General features: G+C 38.7%; 1 protein-coding gene across 3 annotated transcripts in view; it reads right to left on the bottom strand.

Annotated features, from left to right (window-relative positions):
- Positions 1–22,708, bottom strand: part of LOC128902344 (histone-arginine methyltransferase CARM1-like) — a 71,174-nt gene that overhangs the window by 39,462 nt on the left and 9,004 nt on the right. For all 3 annotated transcript variants that reach the window (XM_054185184.1, XM_054185185.1, XM_054185186.1), the window contains exon 2: positions 7,931–8,056. In XM_054185184.1, the coding sequence (XP_054041159.1) occupies positions 7,931–8,056 (126 nt within the window). The remainder of the gene's footprint in view (positions 1–7,930; positions 8,057–22,708) is intronic.

Genomic DNA, 22,708 nt, shown 5'->3' with positions numbered 1-22,708 from the left:
AACATCCTTCGAAAGAGCCCTGCTTCTGGTGTCTCTTTTGCACTACTCCCTTCCCAAAAGGGAGAGCAGAAGCCCCAAGCCCCTGTAGCACTTCCCATATGCACATTCATACTCCGTTCCTGCTAAATTGTCACTCACATGGTCGCAGTCTGCATAAGCAGAACCACTGTACTGATTTCTCGTTACAAAATGCTTATCCTCAAAGCAGAAGATACAGACACACAATCAAAAGCTATTAACATTGTGCACCTCACCCATCTGCTCAGAACAGATGGAGTCTCTCACTGCTCCGAAGGGGAAGAGGGTGGAGAAGGAACAAAACAAAACAAAACAAAACAAATGGCTCCAGTAATAAACATGGTTGGTTGTTGGGGGAGAAAGCAAAAAAGGCAAACGAACATATACAGAATAAGGGAAAGAAAACTCAATGGGGACTAAATATCCACAAACTCCACAAAGCAGAAATCAAAAATAATGCTACTTGCAATAAATCATTAAATAAATATATTTTACCAACAGCTGTTAGATTTTCTGATCTGAGATCAGTGTAACAGCCATAGAGAAGACTACTCCCACATTATTTTGCATTATCTGCTGCAGGCTACTATTAAAATGCAGTACCTACATTAAGCAGTAAATTTGGCCTGTAATTGGTGAGAGGTGTACAGTCATAATTTTGACCATGTTTGAAAAAATTAATGAAAGTAAGTCCATAACTTATCACAAGACTATATCAAATGATCAGACAGGTCAGGCTGTCTGCTATTAACAAATGGCACACAGTCTTCATTTGGAACAAGAGAAGTGCAAAATACTTAAATAATAAAATGCCTGCTTTGCAAAAAAGTGAAACACGCAGAAAAAATATAGTAAGCTTATCAATGCCAGATTACCATCCAAGATGTCTAAGACTGGAGTATTATCTCCAAATGAGGAAGAAAATCTTTTTGCTTCTATTTAGTTGTAGGTATTAGGTTTCAGAAATTTACAGTGACACCTATTACAAGTACCCCAGTAAAATTCCGACAGCATTTACCACACAAAAGAAAAAGGTCCCAGAAATCCTTGGGTTTACACCACTTTGATAGTATTTATCCGAAATATTTTTCTCTTTATGTTATACCTTTCAACCATTTATATAGCTTTTCATTGCCATAAAACCACCAGATTAGACTAATGGGATTCTGTTCATTAAAACGAACAACTCTTTTACTAATATTTCAATCGGCACTAGACCATGTTGTTGCAAACATTATTGAATATTAAATCACAATTCGCAGACGAGGTCCCTTAAAACAATGCTACTTCACAAGTGAATTTCTGCAACCTTCTTTCAAACTTTTTTTATGAGTCTGGATTTGTGCAACGGGAATATTTTGGCCCAAAAACACTAGTGGGTGAATCATTTCAAGTGTCAGCACAGGAGAACTAGATGCTTAGAAATTCGATCAGTGAGCACTTCATCAGCATACAGGGGACTCAATCAGTTGTGTGTTTTTACAGAAAACATGACTGATAGCCTTGTGTCATTCCACATCAGGAACTGGAGGTCACATGTTTCAACTCTCATTATTAAGTTTCCCAAATCATACTTTTTCCAAAGCAAAAAACCTTTTATATTTTCAGCACCAGTAATATATGCTTTCTTTGGTAAGCAGAAAGCAAAATACTGTATCACCCCCAAGGTAAACATCCTAACTAAAATTTATTTTCTTCTAAGAGAACATTCCACCCATTGGTAAGTGATTCACATTGATATAAAGCAAAAATGAAGCCAAATTGATAAAACAGTCAGTTATCATCAAGAAGAATATTAAAGGAGTACCTTTAATTTCAAGCTGCAACCACACTCCAAAGAAATGTGAACTAGCAGATGCGAAAGCTTCCCCCACTGTGTCAATCTCACACTAAAAATGTTACCAAAAGAATAGTCATGATTTGTGAAATGGCATTATAAAGTATCTAAATATAAATGTTTCACTTTCTTTAGAACAGTCATTACACTTACATTAGACAACAGAGAGAGAAATGCGGTTTTAAGTTGTAGTCAAATTTACATCAAGGTTATACAAATTATTGTGATATTGCAAAACTTTTGAAGTTAAACTATACTTTGGGAACTATTAAACTAAGAATGATTAGATGTTTTCTTTTATTCTTCCTCAAAGGAATGGATGATTTTTGTGTAAACAAGCTTCCTCAGAATACAAATTACACTTTAATGAATCACAGAATCACCGAATCACCGAATCACAGAATGACAGGGGTTGGAAGGGGCCTCTGTAGATCATCTAGTCCAACCCCCATGCCGGAGCAGGGTCACCTAGAGCAGGTTCCAGGTGTCCAGGCGGGTTTTGAATGTCTCCAGTGACGGAGACTCCACCACCTCTCTGGGCAGCCTGTTCCAGTGCTCTGCCACCCTCAGGGTAAAGAAGTTCCTCCTCATGTTTCGGTGGAACTTCCTATGGTCAAGTTTGTGCCCGTTACCTCTTGTCCTGCTGCTGGGCACCACTGAAAAGAGCCTGGCTCCATCCTCCTGACACCCGCCCTTGAAGTATTTAGAAGTGTTGATAAGATCCCCCCTCAGCCATCTTTTTTCCAGACTGGAAAGACCCAAGTCCCTCAGCCTTTCTTCACAAGAGAGGTGCTCCAGTCCCCTTTGTGGTACCCTCTCCAGCAGTTCCCTGAAGCAAGATTATTTGGCTCAGTATAGTGTAATTGTTGAGTTGGATATGGTTGATGCAGGTGGTTCACTTGTGTCTTCTAGTTTTAAATAGCCAGAATGCTGAAAGTCTTGGTACATAAAAAGTCTAGCAGTGCTTTGCGAGAGCCTCTTCTGAACTGGTGGCCACAGATGTGGCTCACATGAAACTACTATCTGGTAGCACTGAATTAGTGGCTTTTAATTTTCAAAATACTGCCAACATTTTCTAAGGCATACCTTGCCTCACTGGAATGAAGTACGGTCTATTTTAAACTATTATCCACCCACCCATTCCCAATCTCTTTCACTCTTACCAGAACACAAGACATTAGAACTAAAAGGATTTTTAAACACTCTGAATGATTGGACAAATTCCCAATACAAGCGTATTGCCACCTTCACACAGAAATGATTCTGCAATATTGTAACTTACAGGCAGGCAGATCTAGCAGTACTCAGATCTCGCAGACAGAAGTTAAAAAAATCTAGAAATTGAAAATCCTTCATATAGTAATCTTTTCTAAAATGGTGGGAAAATTGTGCTAAATTACTTGCCCATAGAAGAAAAGAAAAAAAAATTATCAGATCGAGATCGTATCTGGAAAGGCAAACGCTAATATTAACTAGCAAGAAAACAGCCCAGAATAATTCCAATGAAAATACCAAAATGTTACTACTTCCTAAAAAAACAGGGAGAAGCGATTGACCTTTTTCCAGGCCCCTTTATTTTGTCCTCCCAGGAATCAGACTCAATCAATACTTTAAAATGCTAATGCTAAAATCATTCCCACAGAAAAGTTCCAGGAAAGCCTGGAGAAACAAAAGGTACCGAAAATAGCGCTGTAATTGATTAGGTCTTGAGCTTCCCTTTAGATCCCACCACCTTGAACACACTCAGTGAGTCAGCTCAAAACACCACAAAACTTGTGAATGGCTGCCTCTAACGGTCTCAAGAAAAGCAATGGCATAGAGAACCACAGAGTGAGACAACGGCAAACCCAGAGGTTTGAACTCAGAGACTAACAGATACAGACACAGCAGAAGGCATGCTCAGCGGTGGCCTTCTCTGTTAAGGTTTGCAAACAGACCAGCAGTCTCCAAAATCACATCATGCATATTTGTTCTTGTACATCACAGTCCCCAGCTCCAAATACATCTGAAAAAATTATTATTTTCTTATACGCACTTAATTCTGTTGAAGCCAAACAGGTGAAACTGATTGCTGTCTATTCCGAAAGCCCACCCAGTGTTTGGGACAGCCACATAAATGAATTAACTCAGGGAAAGCATCTATGAAGCTTTAAGCCACTTCGTGACAGTGGAGTAAACTGGAATATGACACAGAACCAAAGTTTCTGCCCCAGAGATGAGAAGTTAGGGATTACAATTGTGCATGTAGTATGCCCTAGAATTCAAAACCTGTTTTTTTAAGTCATTCCGGTAGTGGAACCTCCTACTGCTCTTTTGAGACTAGCAAATGCTGGACTTCACAATCATTGTGAATTGCAGAGGTCAATGCATTTAGTAAGTTCTCCTCTCAACAATTTGCACCTCATTGTTTACGCAATAAAATTCTGCAAGAGTTTCAAGCTGCAAGATTAAAGACATTTGTGAATTTAACAGCTTTCTAAATTAACTCAGATAAAACAAGATTCAGCTAACCAAACTCTACTATTTTTGCTTTTCTGTAAAACATAATCACTACATTAAACAAAAACTGTCAAGCAACCACAGAGTCATTTGGTCCTTCACTTCATAGAATTTATTATTTGACACAAATTCTTAGATTTAAAAAGCTGAACAGCTTCCTTGCAACCTGTGGGTCTTGAGGCATATCAATTAGTTGTCCCCACTTAGAGCACTTTGGTCTGCATGACTGAGTGGTCTCAGTACACACTAACTGCAATCCTTCTGGATGAAATTAAACCAAAACACGTACTCCAGGAATAAACTTCGACAGTCAATGGTCATTTAGTCGATATGACCAGACTAGATCTAGTTCAAAGTAAACACACCCTCCATTCTTGCCTCCTTCCCAAAGAGTACAGTTTGCATGCCAGGGCCCCAGCACCAATTGTTCTGTTCTCCAAACTTGTTCCTTCTAGACTGTGTGACTTGCTAATGGAGTCATAGCTCATTAGATCCATATGCCATTACATGAAATAATAATTTTGTGGAAAAAAATCACTATAAGACATACCATGTTCCTTTGCTTGAATTATACTGCAGTAACAGCATTTACGTTTACACATATAAAATTCAATGAGTGTCTTTAATACATTTTGTATCTCTCTCCCTCTCTCTGCAGACACACACATTCATATGTCTCTAGCTCAGTTCTGCATGTGGAGATCCACAAATACTATATGCTATAAATAACTCAAAACTATAAATAATGCTTTTTTCTCTCACCTGCTTCTATGTACGTGGCACAGCTATTAGAGCTGGCAGACAACTTTCAAGGTAAGTTGTGCTAGTAAAACAATATCTACAGACACCAACTATTGGCATGTCCAATGCCCTGGATACACTGTGAAAGTGGCTGGAGACCAGGGTTATGAGGTTTAAAAGAGAAGAAAGAAACCTGCATTCTACCACAACCCCAAAAGAACAATTCATCCTATGATCATGAACTAATTCTGTGCTAAATTAGGCAGGCCATTTCCACCAAGGAGTAGAGCTACATACCAAGTCTGCCACAGATGAGTTATAGACTTGTTGGTTGGTCTGTTACAGATAAATGATCTTTGTTTTTAAAAGAAAAGCCTGTAGGCTACTAGCTTTCATTTTTATTGCCTGCTTGATCCTACTCAGATGTTTAACATATGTTCAGCAGGAAATAAAAGATACAGTCCATGATTTATGACTGTCTATGCTGGAACCAGAACAGCAATTCTCTGTGCGGGCACAAGCAGGGCATGATTTTCCCTCTCCCCCTACTCCTTACTCTGCATCTTGCTCTGCCTTCCTAAAAGACAGAGGACTTAAAAAACCTGAGGCTTTTACAATGCATTTTCATAACTAACACTTTTAACGTATGAAAAATGATTTGTCAGTCCATTTTTTAATAACAGCACTATTTTTCTTAATTATACACACATACACATTTGCAAATACATAACACTGAGAGTAACACCTACACTTCTACACAGCAAACAACAGCAGCTTAGCTTCTGCTCTATAGCCATGACTCTGTAAAAACATACAACTTTCTCAAGCCTAGATGCTATTTGATATACTCAACATACAGAAGATGGTACCAGCAAGCTATTCCTATGGCATGGAGAAGTAATACCCTATAAGTAACTTTCAGTTTAATGCAGCACCCAGCACATTCCATTTGATATCCACAGGTTTGTCATTTAATCTGAATGGACTTTACTGTGACCAATCCATTTTATTCCTGTCGTTTTATCAAGGAGTTGTTGCATGAACTAACAGGCCATTTCAATTTATTTTCTCCTGAGTTTTAAGGATGGAAAAAATACATAAAACACTCAATTTTGTCATGTTAACAAGCAATCAGAAGTAATAAATTGAGACTTATCTATACCGTTCCTATGTATTTCCAATATGTGGTTATAGAAAGAAACTAAACACAAATCACCAAGGAATATAGCTAAAGAGAGGACTGAATTTACCACTTAATCTTCAAGGCATTCCTCTCAAGAAGAATACTAAACTGTACAGAAATTAGATGAATTTTTTCCAAATACTTGTTTATAAAGGCAGGGAAAAGCAACTAAGAGAAAGTTATTTTGCCTTGGGATCCCAAACTATCAGTACCTTTTGGAATCAGAACCTTCCTAGATAGGCACGACATGGTAGAGACTGCAGACCAAAAAGTACTGAAAAAACTTCCCTGACTCCTTAATTATTAGTTATTCATTATCTCAGCAGTGAGCTAATAAATTGCTAAACAACCTAAATCTTAATTATCGCCTCAGTTATGATGTGGGTCTCAGTAAGAGACAATATTGTATTGCAGTCTCAAGGGAAATGACTTAATGGAAACACAATACTGAATTGTAACGCTCAGATACACAGATAAAACCCAACAGACACTCGCAGTCATTCTTCGCTTATATTCATATTGTTTTAGTAAGACAAGAAAATGTGAATAGCTTTTCTCGATGGATACAGATGAAAGGCTGTAACCAGGTAAGACTTCAAAGGCCACTGAGATTTGGCACCCAACTGAGAAAAACATGTTAGTCTAGAAAATGTATTTTCTAGTAGAGTGGGACTCAAGAGTTCATGTATTGTGTCTACATGATACAGGAGTAGCAATTCATCGCACAAACCAACCCATCGACATCCAAATTCTCAGCCCTTGATGCTTTGAAACATGTATGTGTCTTTAAATAAGCTGACAAAAATCCAACTTAATTGCTCTGTGCCTGTTTCCACACAGTATAACATGTAAATAACTATAACGGCCCCCTGGAAATCACCAGGCCTACTGATGTAGGCTGCTATGTAAGAACTCCTGGTTATTGCTAAGGAGGAAGCTGTACGTTACCTATAATTACACAATTTCAAAACGAGCCGTGGCCATGCTGTACACTACTCGGAGTAAATAGGCAGCCTTCTGAATTTCCTTGCATAAAAACTAAGAATGCTTTTCCAAAAGCCAATATGAGGAGACGAGGACAGCACATATTAAAAAGTCTCAGCTGTTGGATTCACAAAAAACACAAGACAGGTGGAAGTATAAAAATACAGATCTCAACATTCTACTAAAATATAGTCATTTTTCTACAACAGAGTAGTAGCATCACCACACACAAAATATTTATCCTAAGAACTGCAGGTGTATGTTAAACTACCTCAATTAACTATACAGACAAACAGATCTACAAGATAATTTCTGAATGGGGAGCAACAAGTAGCAGACTGCCCACACCAAGCATTACATTTACCAGTTCGTAGAGTTTATGGAGTTAAGTCATAGGACGTGTTACCTGCATTTGCTTTCTTCAGAAAATTAATCTGCACTTGTTTTGGAAAAATATTATGTCCACTATGTGAATGGTCCATACTGCACAAAAGGCAGCTGGAGTGGGTTAGAGGCAAATGAAGTTGCACAAAGAGTAGTAACAAAATGTAATGTTTAAATAGCCAACACGAAACCCAAGTAGAAGACAATGTATTTTAAAGCAAACTTTACCAATACAGTAGCATGGCAGGAAGGAGAAGATACTCACAAATGCAAGATGTACGTACCAGCTTGTGACTTGAACTGGAGCAAGGCACTGTTGTATCCCAGCGTAATTAACACAGACTGTTTTCCCACGTGACAGTATTCAGTGTCTCTGTTAACCAAGCATTTAAACACACAGACTCCATCAGCTGAAGGGAAAAAAATACTTTAGAAAACTTTTAGCAGTTAAAAATAAAACCAGATAAAGAACTAGATGTCTCTCCTGACTAACAGTATACGTAAGTATGTATCTGAAGTACACAACTTGGCGAAAATACACTTTCTCTAACACATTTCTTAAGCAAATTTTCCAGTGACCTACAGTTTCCATCCCACTTATCACCCATAGTTTCCTGAAGTTCTCCTGTCCTCAGAAGAAAGAGAGAGCTGACTAAATTAATTTTTACCTGGTTTACAAGGTCTTAAATTAACATTTTTTCTACTTCTTTTGCTTCTGTAATCCTATGTGTTGATGACCTGATAACCTCTAGAGATTCTGCTCTGGCAAATGAAACGTCAGGGTAAAGAGTCAGGGATCAATTACATTCACTTAACAACCAGAACTAAACTAGTTTTTTCTAGTAAACACACACTACGTACCACACCGTGTCTGACAACTACCAATAAATCTACCACGTGAGAAAAAATAATGCAATTTTTCACACAATGAAGAACACGTAATTACTTCAGAGCTAGGAACAGGAGCAGCAGAGGACAAGCCTGTGTGCTGTGCTCCTTGGGGAGGAGGATCCAGTGTCAGAGGCTTACGTGGTGCAGTACATCAGTACACGCTGTCTCACCATCAGCCTCGCAGCTGTCAGGAGGAAACCGTGTGAGCACATCAAGCAAGACACACGTTACCGCTTTCATAAACCTGAAAGAGGTCTAAAAGAGAACTTGAAGCAAATGGCAGCTATCAGCTGAGCTACAATAAGCAAAGCTTTTAAATGATGGGGGGGTGGGTGGGGGTGGGTTATATATGTATCTTCATCACTCAAGCAGGAAAGCTCCAGGACTTAATATCCCTGAGCCATTCTTTCATGCATTTTAGTTCACTTTGCTGACAACAAATGTTTATTATGCTTCTCCCACGCACATTTTATCCTTCTGGAGGTAAATGATAAAACAAAAAAAACCCCACCAGAACTAGAAAATGTAAAAGGTTTAAGGTAAAACACAAATAAAAAGAGAACTAAAAGCAAAAGTTCATAAATTGGCAGTAACAGAGAAAAGCAGTACACTGCAATAGACTGAAAAGTGAGCAAGAGAAAAAAATGAAGAAAAGCCAGAATGAAGGGGGAGAAAATATACATCTTGAAAAGCAAGAGATGTAATAAATAAATTATTATTAAAAACTCAGTAGAAAGCCAATTATACACTGCTGTGCTATGTTATTCTGCTAGCAACATTCAAAGGACCAGAGTAAGAAGGCATACATAGACACACACCATACAGGCATCCAGTGCATTTTTTTTTTAACCCTTACACTTCACAGCATCTGCTATGAAAAGCAGTGAACAGAACAGAAAAAACACTACATGATGTTCCACACGTCAGACAATATTGATTCAGGCAAAAAATGTTGTCAAAAAAAGGGACAGTTCACCTGAGCTGGCCCACTTCTACATCTGCAGAGTCATTTATATTTGTAGCCTCTTCCATAATTTAGGCCTGTGAACAAACTGAAGGCAGGCAACTGGGCTTGCTACCATCTGCCAGCACCGTCTCTTTCATGGAGAGCACACCAAGTGCTGCAGTTCCCTAACTATCTGGGCTTACTACAGCCTGCCAAAGCACTTCATAGATTTGCAGAGAGGTTGGCACATGGACTTCTGGTCTTCCAGAAGTCCCAGCTGAAGCATGTCTTTTCACATTTCCTAAAATGCAAGCTTTTCTTCCACCCATCAATGCCATCTTCCACCTGAACTTTTAAAAACATATATATACTGCATCAGCTATTTAGAATAATCAGTACTACAAAAACATTCAATCTAGTTGTAAAAGCAAAATACTCTCAATATACAGCAACATAGGAGTGAATCAACCCATTTCTAGCTCACACTATCTCTCAGCACACACGTGAAATGTTCCTTTTACCCGTGTCTCAATTCATCCATACTGATCTGCACCTGGGTTGGCGCAATCCCAAACATGGATACAGTGGATGGAGAACAGCCCTGCAGACAGGGCCCCAGACTCCTCTCTGAGAAGGAGTTTAGAAAGCAAGGGGGTCCTTTCTGAACCTCGTGACTCAATAGGAGGGTCTCCCTGACAGCTCTGTCTGACCCTGTGCTCTGTGCAGTAAATAACTAAGTGTGCCTTGTCATCTCGAATCTTGTTAAAACTGTCGCATTTACCATCAAACTTTGTTAAATCTCTGGTTTATATCAATAAACGTATTGCTGCTTCTCTCTAGGAGTGAAGTGCATCGCTTCCATCTGTAACAAAGGCCAGACTGGATCGGTCTTTGAGCAACCTGGTCTAGTGGAAGGTATCCCTGGCCATGGCAAGGAGTTGGAACTAGATGATCCTTAAGGTTCTTGTCTATGATTCTATCAATGCTTTTTTTTTTCTTTTACTGGGGGTCCAAAATGGATTGTTTGTTCAGCCTGAAGATGGCTTTGGGGGCACCTAACACCTATGTGGATGTCTTTGAGAAGATGGAGACAGGCTCTTTACTGAGGTGTCCCATTGGCGAATATGAGACAGTGGTGTAGCTGAAGCAGAGGGCCTATTACCCAATACATTAAAGCAAAAGCACAATAAACAGATATGGACTTGGTCTGAACTCAGACATAAGCACATTGATATAGCATAGCTGTATAAGCATTTTTGTATGCAACAGTCCTGTGAAAAACAATATTGCCATTGGTAGGAACAGGTCACAGGCCTAATCCAGACTGTGCAAGGTCTGTGAAATACATATATATGCCCTGGAATGTTTTTTAAATATTTGGCAATTTGCACGAAGAATGAGGATAAATGCCTGCCTCATTTCATATGTGAAGTCCAAACACAGAGATTGATATTCAGGAAACTGCACAGAAAATCATGTTGGAACGAGTCCTGCCTGATAACATTCCACACAGATATAATAAAATCTTCAAACAAAAATACTTATGTATTCATCCTCAGAATACATTTTACATCCAGAATACATAACATGGAAGAAGTCTGTACAGAGCAGGATGAAAACTTGTTGATCTTTTCTTTTTCTCTTTTAGTATTCAGGTCCTAATTTAGAGTGAGGGGTTTTTTTCACTTGTTAAACAGTCCAACCTTTATGTAGGATTACACACTTGCTCAGTCATTTATCAAGCACACACCTTGATAAATCCTCGTTATAAATGTATTCATTAAAAGAAGTTTCAAAAGCTTGCTGCATCAGAAGAATGAAGATTAATCTCCTCTGAACTCAACAAAAAATACATGTTATCTTTATGGTGACTATTTCAGACTAAATAAATTCTTCAATAGTTAGCACAGTATTGCTCAATAGCTGTGTTAACAGCCAGCCATCACAAAGCAAACTGATTATCACCATGTGAGAGCTGAACACTAGCCTGCAAAGCATGGGAAACTTCACTTCACAGTGGGTATTAATTTGTTCTCTGGATAGTCAAACTGTAGGGTGGTCATTCACAGGCTACACTTAATTCAGGGCAAAAATGATGGTACCCAGCCAAGCACAGGAAAAGCAGAACTTCCAAAGAGGTGGAAGGTAGTCAAATATCTGGGCAGAGCCTCAAGGCTGCTTGTTGCTTAAGAGAATGATCAGTAACCTCTGGAGATGAGGCTGATCTGAAATTAAACAGAATCCTAAACGTGGATACCTGTCTGAACAGAAACATGCAATGTGAGCTTGGCTTCTATAAAGAAATCTAGGTATACAGAGTTTGCTGAAGAACATCAGATGTGTCATTGGGAAGTTTCTTGATAAATTAACTGGGAATAACTTAGAGAAAAAAACGAAACAATTTGGAGTTGATCTAAACATGCAGATAGACATACTAAAATGCTTTAAGTTTTATTTCTACTTATGTCCTTCTAGAAATATGTATCTATTGTGTATATACATATAAAAAATCTTGTATGTGTATATATATAGATATGTGTGTATATATATATATAAAATTCTTACTACCTGTATGGGTTATAATTATAAATTTATTCTACTTTAATTTCCCAATGTACAGTTACAGTGATCGAACTAAGATCATACCAAACAGGTCATATCATAGAAGTATTAAGTACTTCAAGTTTTGCTGGTTGCTTGACACCTCTATAGCCACAGCCATCACATACAATTCGGAATCTCTACAAAAATCTCATGCATTCATTTCACATATTTATTGCCAAAAAAACCAAAAACATGAATAATGAATCTGTCTGTCCATAAAGAGCTGGTATTTGGAAAGCCCAAGTTCAGCTAGACTTGAAACTAGAAAGGGATGTCAAGGACAACAAAAAGAGCTTCTGCTACTACACTATCTTTAAAAAAACCCAAACAACTATTTTCTGAGAGAGCTGAGGGTAAGCTAAAAGATTGCAATTCATAAAAAAAAAAACAAGCCACATAAAAAAAACCCCAAACCACACCTCAGTACTTGCTTGTTGGTTTGGTTATTTTTTTTGGTTTGTTGGGGTTTTTTTTAAATGGTTCTTGTTTTTTGTTTTGTTTTTTTGTTTTTTTTTTTTTTAAATAAGTCCTTGTAACATCTTCTCCTAACTGTGTCATGGTCTACTACATACAGCACTCTTCATACAGAACATTACAAAAGACTTTACAAAAATCAGGAATAGCTGCTAAGAAGAAAAACAAGCATATGAATAACATTTCATCTGATAGGTACTGACAGTAAAGAAAAAATTTGTACGAAGTTTTTTGTCTAAGCAAAACAGATTTAGTGGACATAGCCTGAAGTGACTCCATCAAAGTTTGAACACAACAAATCTAAATGATTGAAGTTTACAAGAAATCCCTTCACAAACAAGAATACAAGAGAGTGAAAGGTCAGTAATATCCCAAGGGGCAGACAGGAAAGCATAGAAATTGTCTTCTTTCACGTAAGTTTACTGACCAATGGATACTCTCTTTGACCAATAATCAAGGAAAAGGTTTTAAAAACTATGAAACTCAGATAATGTGGCATTTCTCAAAGACTACAGCAGCATTTACTTAAATAGTTTCACACCTGGCTTTTCTAGACGGCCCCTGTGACAGTCCCATTTCTGGTGAAACATGGTTTACGCAGCTGTGCTGATCGGCAGTCCCATTTCTCCTAATTTTTAAACTCTTCAGCTGGTCATAATAAAATTTGGCCGGCATGCCAAAACCATGGTGTTCCCGCAAGTTGCATAAAAAGGGTGGTTGAATAAACATGGAAGGCCCAGTGTGCCATTCTTGCTGAAGGAAATGATGAGACATGCTTAATAGCAACATTTTCTTCTCAGGTCATGAACAAGTCAAGTCCAGAGTCAACCACTGCTGGTGGTACATGAGCAGCAGATGGAGGACTCATAATCATGCATAGCAATGGAGTAGCTTCAAACAATCACAGAAAGGGCTGGGACAGAGAGAAGGAGGAAGCTCTGAAGTAACAGTGGGAAAGGATGAGGAAGACACTAGGATAGATGTGAACAAAGTAAATCAGTTGAAGGAAAACCAGGTTTCATTAGTTCTGCCATTCATGGAATAATTTGTTTTATTTAGAGATGATAGCCGAGAGAACCTCTCAACAGGCTTTATGATAATGTGTCAACTAAGTCTCATGGTGCTCCTCTGCATTCATTGTATCAGGTGATGTTGTGCCATGAAGACAGACGGAAACCTTCCTGGCGCCCACAGAAATCCTGCAACAGGACAAAGTATAGACCCAGTGTCAGCTAGTCCTGTACTTCAACCACAAGATCTCTGAATCAAACCCAACTCCAAATCACACCTAACAAATCATAACTTCATTGCAAGAGAAAGGTATTTACACTAGATCTACTTTAGTTTGCTTTAATCTCACTTGCTTTACTGATTCTGAGTCTGTATGTTCAGGACCCTAAACCTTCTGAAATAATGGCAAAATACCCTCCTGCAGAAAGCCCCAAAGCCATTTGCCTAATGTTATGCAACATGAGTCCTGCACACATGAGATGTGAGAGATCCTTTCTCACCCAGAAAACACTTTTGGAAAACCAATCAACTTACTGTAAGTTGCTTAAAACTGTATGGCTAAGAAATAAACTTATCACCCTCCACCACCCACACCCACCCCCTAAAAAATAAAAGTGCTAGTTTCTTCCGAATGTAATATTGGAAACACAACCGATGCGGCGGCTGTCCATAGCACATAACCTGTTAGGCATTAGGAAAACATATTTTGAATTATACAACCTACCCTCACTCATCGTGTCTTCTGCCACGTGTCAGCTGACAATTACAATTATCATGGCTAAGCACTAAGTATAGTGAAATCAATTGCCTGCTAATTTGGAATATTCTACATGTTCACTGGAGCTCCTATGGATGGTCCCCACATATTTTCTGACCTGTAGGGAACAGAGGGCAAACACCTAGATGCTGGATTCTTTCCTCCTGCCTGCCCGTAAACTATGTACAACAGCATCAGTAAAAATGTATTTGCCACATACAGATCTGTATAGCTCTTTCTTCACCTTGACAGACAGGCGCCAAAATGCTGTGTTATTTCAGAACAACAACAAAAGACAGAAAAGCACCAGACTCTGTATTTTGGTATCAAGACTCAAGGCAATAAAGATGGTGACCAATGTCATAACCCGTAGAAGTATTTGAAAGGCGAGGGAAATACTTTTTTTTTTTTCCCCTCAGTTAAAATGGAAAAAGAAAATAACACACTTCAAACTCAGTACACAGAATCAATACCATTTCAATTTGTTGCTTTTGCATCACACTGAATATGACAGCTCACTGCATGGCTGCAACAGTCAACATCCACAGAAGATTTTACAGGACTAGCAAGTTGTAATTGCACTGAAGTGGACAAGGACATTGTTGATAGCACTGCTTTTCTACTCGCAGATGACAGAGTTTCTCTGTGATAACCTCCATTTCCTCAGCCTGAATTTTAGAACAATTTCATATCCATTTTGCGTGGAACATGCCCCCGAGGTCTATACACCACTGAAAAAATTAGGCCTACTTCCCCCATGGGCCCTATGTTCACCCTCTCATTAGGATACATTTCAGGATACACTTAGGACACACTTCACTATATAAAAACTAGTTTGTAAAAGGGTTTATTATTTTATTGTAAACAGAAGAAACAAAACTGTTGGAGAAACCCCTTCACTTCCCAGCTCCTGGGACATCTACAGAATAGCATAGGAACTTTAAGTTAAACTCCAGGGGAAACTGAGCATTTCAGAACAGCATGTCTTTTTCTTTATAAGGACACACAAAATTAAATGGTTTAAATGCAACATAAACAGGACTCTCTCAAATCCTAAACTGCGCTCCAAGGAATCCCCTGGACAGAGACCATTACTCCCATCCAGCCTTAAGAGGGTTGACTTCTCTTTGCTTTTCCCTCTCGCTTTATTCCTCGTACGTACACAGTCATTTTAATTTCTGTGCCTTTTTCGTATTAAGTCGTTCGATGCCATCATGCACCACTGTGTGGCTTAGCACCAGGTGGGATGCTGCCCTCCACTGGGTCAGGCCCATCACGGACACAGAGGGGGAGCCCAACCAAGGAGGCTGTGTGAACTCTGCCTTGGAGATTGGCTAACTGCAGGAGCCCAGGTACCAGAATGAGATGCTTTCACTCAGACTATTCCCACTTCGTTTACAGAAAGACAAAACAGTCTATCAGGGCAAAAGGTGTAAGAAAAGGTGTCAGATTCTGATTACAAGAATTTTCTCCATTCCATCCTCCCCTTCCCAGGCATCTCTCCTTTTATCAGCTTAGACTTTATGGTGGAAAATAAATACAAGGCACCCAGATTTCCAAGCAAGCTCAACAATGATACGGTAAATCAGAGACAGACAACATTATTATATCATCTTTTCTCACAAAACTATGCAAAGCTTCTTCTCTCCTCTACATGGAAAGAAATTCCTTGTCTGTGTGTGACTTACGGTATTTACTGTATGAGCTTTGAAATATTATATTTAAAATTAAAAGCTTAAAAGCTTAAAATGCTATTTGGTTCACATCAGGAAAAAAAAAAAACACACTACGGAATTTCTTTTTCTCAGACTTCTACTGTGTCAATGGCAAAAATCCTTCAAGACTCAGACATATGCTTGTTTAAACCAAATTACAACAGCTGAAAGAATGTTCCATACGACTTATAACTAATTTCTTGAATTCATGAAACATAGTGGGTAAATGCAGTAAAGGCTCAGGAATAAGAGGACATTAAATTAGGAAGAAAGAGGAACAACGATTCATATGATAATCTTACATACTCATGTGGAACTAATTCTTCCCTCTATAGCTTTTCCTATTGCTGCTAAATGATTGTACACAGGGGCTGCAGAGCAGTAACATGGTGGTGTGGCACAATGTGGCTAGTCAGCAGGCAGTTTAAAATACAAAGTGTTGCACTATACCTGCTTTTCTAATAAAAAGAGAGAAAAAGTGTTCTACCTTGTTTATCTATATCAAGGACAACCACACTCAAAATGTCTAAAAAATTTGCTCTTCTTCTGAGATTTAAGCCTTGGAGTCTTGCCCAGTTAGCCATTACATTACCTTAACACATCACTCGTTCAGAGCTTTAACATTACTATCACTGTAGACAAAAAGTCTTAAGATACTGTTTCGATGACAACAGTGTAAAACTGTTGCCAGTTTTACGCATGTGAACTGGCTGCAACCTCAATGAGGAGTGTAAGTCTGAATCCTGTGTAATTTAGGCACAGGTGTGTTAATATGTGGAGGCCTCGATTCTTTCAAGCTTAGAATGAATAGCTACCCTGTTAGGTAACAAATGAGTTTCTTGCAAAAGGAGAGGAAAAAAAAAAACCACATTACAACCAAAATCGACCGTGTATTTCATAGCATTATCTCCTACCTACTTCACAAGCAACAAGCAAGCCAAACCATTAGTGTAGTAAGCTGATCTGATTAAATATATTCCTCTAAAATCACTACTTGCTAAATGATTTCTAGGCAGAAAAACAACTGATTAATTTATTTAAAGGCTTTTCCTTATTCAGCATATTAATAACAAAAAAAAAGGGTTAGCAGTAATCTTTTTAGAAGTATCAAAGTCTTCCTCCTTTGCTCCTCTTCAAAAGAGATCTTGATAAGGTTTTTCTTGTCAGAAAACCCTAGGACTGAGAGTCTGAAAAGAAATATGACAAAGCCTGGAAATGGGACAGAGGGGCTTGGGTGAACCTAGATTAAAAGGAAACAAAGGAAAAAGCTCTGCAAAATTTCACTTTCATGGTTCAGTGCTCAAGATAACTGAAATGAAAATCCTTTATCCTCTTGCTGGAAATATGTCTAAGCAGTGGCTGTTTACTTGAAAAATAAATCTATCTTGCAGATATCTGCACGTACCCATAGACACCTTCTACAGAATTCAGCACTAAATATTTAATCACCAGAAAAGGCATTTGCCTCACTTTTCCTAAGTATAGGAATTCTTTCAGGGAAAGTAAGATTTAACAGTTGCTCCTGTTCCCCTGCCAGTTCTCCTTGTCCTGTCCCCCATGACAAAATATTTTTCCTTTAAGATTTTCCTGGCCTTCGTGCTTAAGAGGAAGAAGATGTTTACATTAATTTAATAATTCCTGCTAATCAGCTTTAGAACAAAGACAACCTGACACAGTTATCTACTCCTATATGCCTTTCGGTTGTTGGTTTTTGGGGTTTTTTGTTTTTTTTGTTCCCTACACCTGTATCACATTTTGAAAACAGATCAGCACCTACTGCATGGAGAGGGCTAATGCCAAAAACAAGTTTCCAAGCAATTCACATCCTTCAACATCATCTTGTCTTTTCCCGTTGATGCAAATACAAAATTAAAGAAACACAGCCCCATCAACAGCAGGCTTCAAATACACCTGCTTACTAATTACCTATACCGCACCGCCTGTTCCTCCAGCTGATTTATGACAACCTTTAAAACACCAAACACAAAAAAGAATGTTTGCCCCACGCAACTAAGTGCAATGTAAACATCCCTCAGTAACAGTTAACTGAAGCTGGTACACTCACACAGCAAAAGACATCTTCCAAAGACACTGACTCAAGTCTGGAAGTTATCTGCAGGCAATACAGTCTTGAGTTAATACGTAACCTGACCTTTGAAGGCATAGCTGGATTTTACTGTGCGCCTGTCAGGTGCTGGTCTGTCAACCTCAAAACAGAGCTCTGCCTTTATCTGCAGTCATGCAGCTTAACGAATAAAACATGTAATCACAAGCAGATCAAGAGTCACCGATTGCAAGCAGTGCAAAAAGAATACTCTGGTACAGAACAATTAGTACCAATTTTATGAGTATTCCTATTTATTTGGTCAGCCTCAAGACGATTAAGTGTCATGTTGCAACAACAGGAGACTTGAACAAGTTACCTCTTCCAATTATTGGTGTAACTGACACATTCAAGTTTCAAAAGCATAACTCGGTTTATAAAAAAAAAAAAACAACTTGAGACAGGAGGACAGGTTGGTATTTAGAATCATGGGCTCTAATATTTTTCTGATACGCAAGCTATCCCATGCAAACACCCACCTCTGCCTGTAATCTCAGTAGTGATACCTCCTCTAAGTATTAACTGCACCGTTTAAAGCCTCATACATGACTAAAACTGGCACCCAGAAGGTGTAAAGAATTTCTGTGACATAGATTCACAATGGTGATGATTTAGGACAACTGCCCTCTTGGTATCCCGGCTGTCTTGGATGCAGTTTGTAGGGCAGTTAGAGCTCAAGCAAATATTCTGAAATAACCACCATGGGAGTGTGATCTGAGGCACAGAACACAGAACAGGAGATCTACTTTAATTGTACTACAGCAACCTTTAGAGAAATTGGATACTTTAGAAAAATTAATATTTATTTATATATATATTAAGTTAGAAGTGTTTTGAGTCTGAGAAATTTATTTTTCAATTGCACACCGGTATCTTTAAAAGTATTAAAGAATTTCTTTTCTACTATAAACAGGCACAGTTTCATTAACTTCAAAGCAGCCAGTATTAATCTCAGAGTACTGTGGTAAATCACTGCAGCGTAGAGACACTGCAGCAATAAAGCACTGGGCTTTCAAGTAAGATACGATACAAAGGATACAATGGCATGTAGAAGCTACTTCTTTGCACTTTTAAAAGGACTTAGAGTTAAGAAAAACAAGAACAGCATTTCATAACACCTCATACTGCTAGTTGTAAATTGATTTCACGCTGTTGGTGTCTACTCAGCTTGACATTTAATGAGTCAGTGCATCTCCTTCTTTATACAAGAACATCTTGGAAGGGAAGGGCCTGGTGTAAAGTTACCAGAGTTGCAGAAAGAGAAGACCACACTTGTATTCTCACTTTGCAACTCCCTTTCTTCTCTAATTACCATATACATTTACCTTATTTTTGCTAATTTTACATCCACATGTTTTATGAGGGCATCATTACATTTCAACTGTAGTTTTACATAAATAAGACTTAAAAAAAGTAAGCTACTGTGAAAGTTGCAAGGAAAAATTGCAGTGATACGTGACTTTTGACCATTTGTATTGAAATTATAACACAAAAAATAGATTGAAAAGCACAATATCCTCTGGATTGAAAATCCCAATATACGCAGCAGGAGTGTTTTTTAAAGCATTGGTGGGTGCAGAACAGCAAAAAAATGCCAGTAGCAATTAATATGTATCACTTTGAGATACAAGCTTCTTTCATTTTGCACTGAGGACTAAACTAATATGTTGAGTCTAATGTCTAAATATTTAGTAGGTAATGCTAGGTAATCATCAAATATAAATTTAAAAAATAAAGTTTGTTTCCTGAAAACTTCACATTTTAATAATGTGAAAGAAAAGACGAAGAGAAAATTAAGAATCTCTTATTCATGGATACCTAAAGAAACTCGCCTTCTGGTTATGAGTGACAATTTAAAAAAAGGAAAATTAAGAAATTGTAGTCACTGATCAATACATTATAAGATTTGTTACATTTTAATCAACAACTCAGATGTATTTTATCTTTTTGACCAGTGGTGGGAGAGAGGAAGAGAGAAAAGGAGAGAGGGAGGGAGGAAAAAACAAATCTTCAGTCATCACTATCTTTACTGCCTTACCTCAGTACCCTATAGTTAGCCACATAGCCTGTAATTTTCGGCCATCTCCTGCTGCTGCTTTCAAAACAGCAAAAATATCTTATTTTATTACTTTATTATATTTTAATTATACTTGATATATTTGAAGTAGTTTTCCCACTTCGGGAATGCTTTTTTTTGCTTCACAAATATTTTTAACATATTATTTGCCAAACATTTAACCAGACAACAAAGTCTTCTTTCTACTCAGAAGCACACAGCCGCTGTGCATGGCAGAGTGCCAAAGTATTAAAACCAGAACATAGTAACTAATAAAGATTGAAGAATTCTGTATTTGGACCAAAAAAAAATTTGAACATCTTTCCATTTAGAATTCCCTGCATATGTTTGAACGTATTGCCACTCTGTCTGCACCAACACTGCCCTGCTGTCATTTTATATCATGCTACTGTGGAAATAAAATAAGCAGACCCACCTTTAGGAAAACTAAGTTCCTAATACAGCAGTTCTGCTACAGTTTTGGAAGCCACTGTAGGGTCCAGGGCATATTTGGAACATTCCGTACATGTGACAGTGTGAAATGAATGGAAAGCCTCTCTCTAGTCCGTACTTTTTAGCTGCCAGAAGAAGCTGGCATATAAGCAGCTGGCACTGAAACGATCAGGCCATCATGACCTCAATGCAGATGGTTTGCTTTCCAGATGTCTATTATTAAACAGTTGCAATTTGTTTTCTCGATAAAAAGAACCCGATCCTATGGACACATGCAGACGTAATGCCACCCATGCTACTTCCAGGAACACTGCCAACTGAAGTCAATGGCAATAAATCAGAGGGGCAAAATTACGAGTATACATTTTTGCAGGATAAGGATTTGTGCCTGACTCACTCAAAAGTATATGGCTAAACATAAATGGATGCAAGATTTTCAAGTTACACTTTCAGATGCAAAGACCTTAATTAATTTATAGATAGCATGTAAGATTATTCAAAGGAGAAAATAATTTACATTTAGATTTGCTTACCTCAAGGTCCAAATATATTTACACTCAGCTTCAGTTTCCCCTGCAGATTAAATAAATTAAAATACACCACAGAAAATTCAGTAGAACAGGACAAAACTGTAAAACCAACAGAGCTAGGAATAGGATTCTTACTATGCTAACACAAACATGTGCAAGTGTCCTGTGAGAGTAGGATTATGACACTACTACTATAGAGAAATTTTTCCGTATATTAAAAAACTAATTCAGTCATGTGTTGTACGGAGAACAAAATAGTAGTGGCTTTTGGGGTACAAGAGACAAAATTGTAAGTCCACTGCATTAAATGCATTGCTGAGTACAACTTCAGCCAGTTATAAAAACATCTCAGCGATCTCAGTCTTCAGTTGCCAATTTTGTTGCCTTTACAATACACTGATCCCTTTAATTTGTTTTGGTTGGAGACAAGGGCCAGGCAGGAGCTGATCCAGGGTCCCTTGAAGTGAACAAGAACCTTTCTACTAGTATCAGTGGCCTTGAAATAAAACTCTCTTGGCATCTATCCACTCATTTTCTCTCTGCATGCAATTTAGGTAATTCTACCACCTCTCTGGGCAACCTGCTCCAGTGTTGCACTACCGTCATCATAAAAAACGTCTTCATAGTCCAAATCTACCCTCCTTTAGTTTAAAACCATTACCCTTTGTCCTATCAGAACAGGCCTCTCCCCATCTTTCTTATAAGCCCCCTTTAAGTACTGGAAGGCTGCTGTAAGGTCTCCCTGGAGCCTTCTCCATGCTGAACAACCCCAACTCACTCAGCCTGTCTTCAGAGGACAGGTGCTCCAGCCCTCTGATCATTTTTGTGACCCTCCTCTGGACCCGCTCCAACAGGTCCATGTCCTTCCTCATGGAAAGGGCTGGGCACAGAACTCCAGGTGGCATCTCACCAGAGCGGAGCAGAGGGGCAAAATCACCTCCCTCGACCTGCTGGCCACACTTCTTTTGATGCAGCCCAGGATGCGGTCAGCCTTCTGGCCTGCGAGTGCACATTGACAGTTCATGTCCGGCTTTTCATCCACCAGTACCCCCAAGTCCTTCTCAGCAGGGCTGCCCTCAATCCCCTCATCCCCCAGCCTGTATTGACACTGGGTATTGCCCTGACCCAGGTGTAGACCTTGCACTTAACCTTGTTGAACCTCATGATCTTCACACAGGCCTACTTCTAGAGCCTGTCCAGGTCCCTCTGAATGGTAATCCATCCCTCAGGCGTGTCAGCTCAGCTTGGTGTCATCCACAAACTTGCTGAGGGTGCACTCAATCCCACTGTCTCTGTCATTGATGATGATATTAAGCAGCACTGGTTCCAACAGAGACCCGTGAGGGATACCACTCATTACTGGTCTCCATCCAGACACTGAGCCGTTGACCACTACCCTCTGGATGTGATCACCCAGATAATTTCTTGTCCACCAACCACGTCACTGATCAAATCCATATTTCTCCAGTTTAGAGAGAAGGATGTTGTGGGGGACCGTGTCAAAGGCCTTTCAGAAGTCCA

The sequence above is a fragment of the Rissa tridactyla genome, chromosome Z (genome assembly GCF_028500815.1).
Source record: "Rissa tridactyla isolate bRisTri1 chromosome Z, bRisTri1.patW.cur.20221130, whole genome shotgun sequence".
In the NCBI taxonomy this organism is placed as follows: Eukaryota; Metazoa; Chordata; class Aves; order Charadriiformes; family Laridae; genus Rissa; species Rissa tridactyla.
Note: the sequence above shows the minus strand (reverse complement) of the source record. Positions and strands in the feature narration are given on the sequence as shown.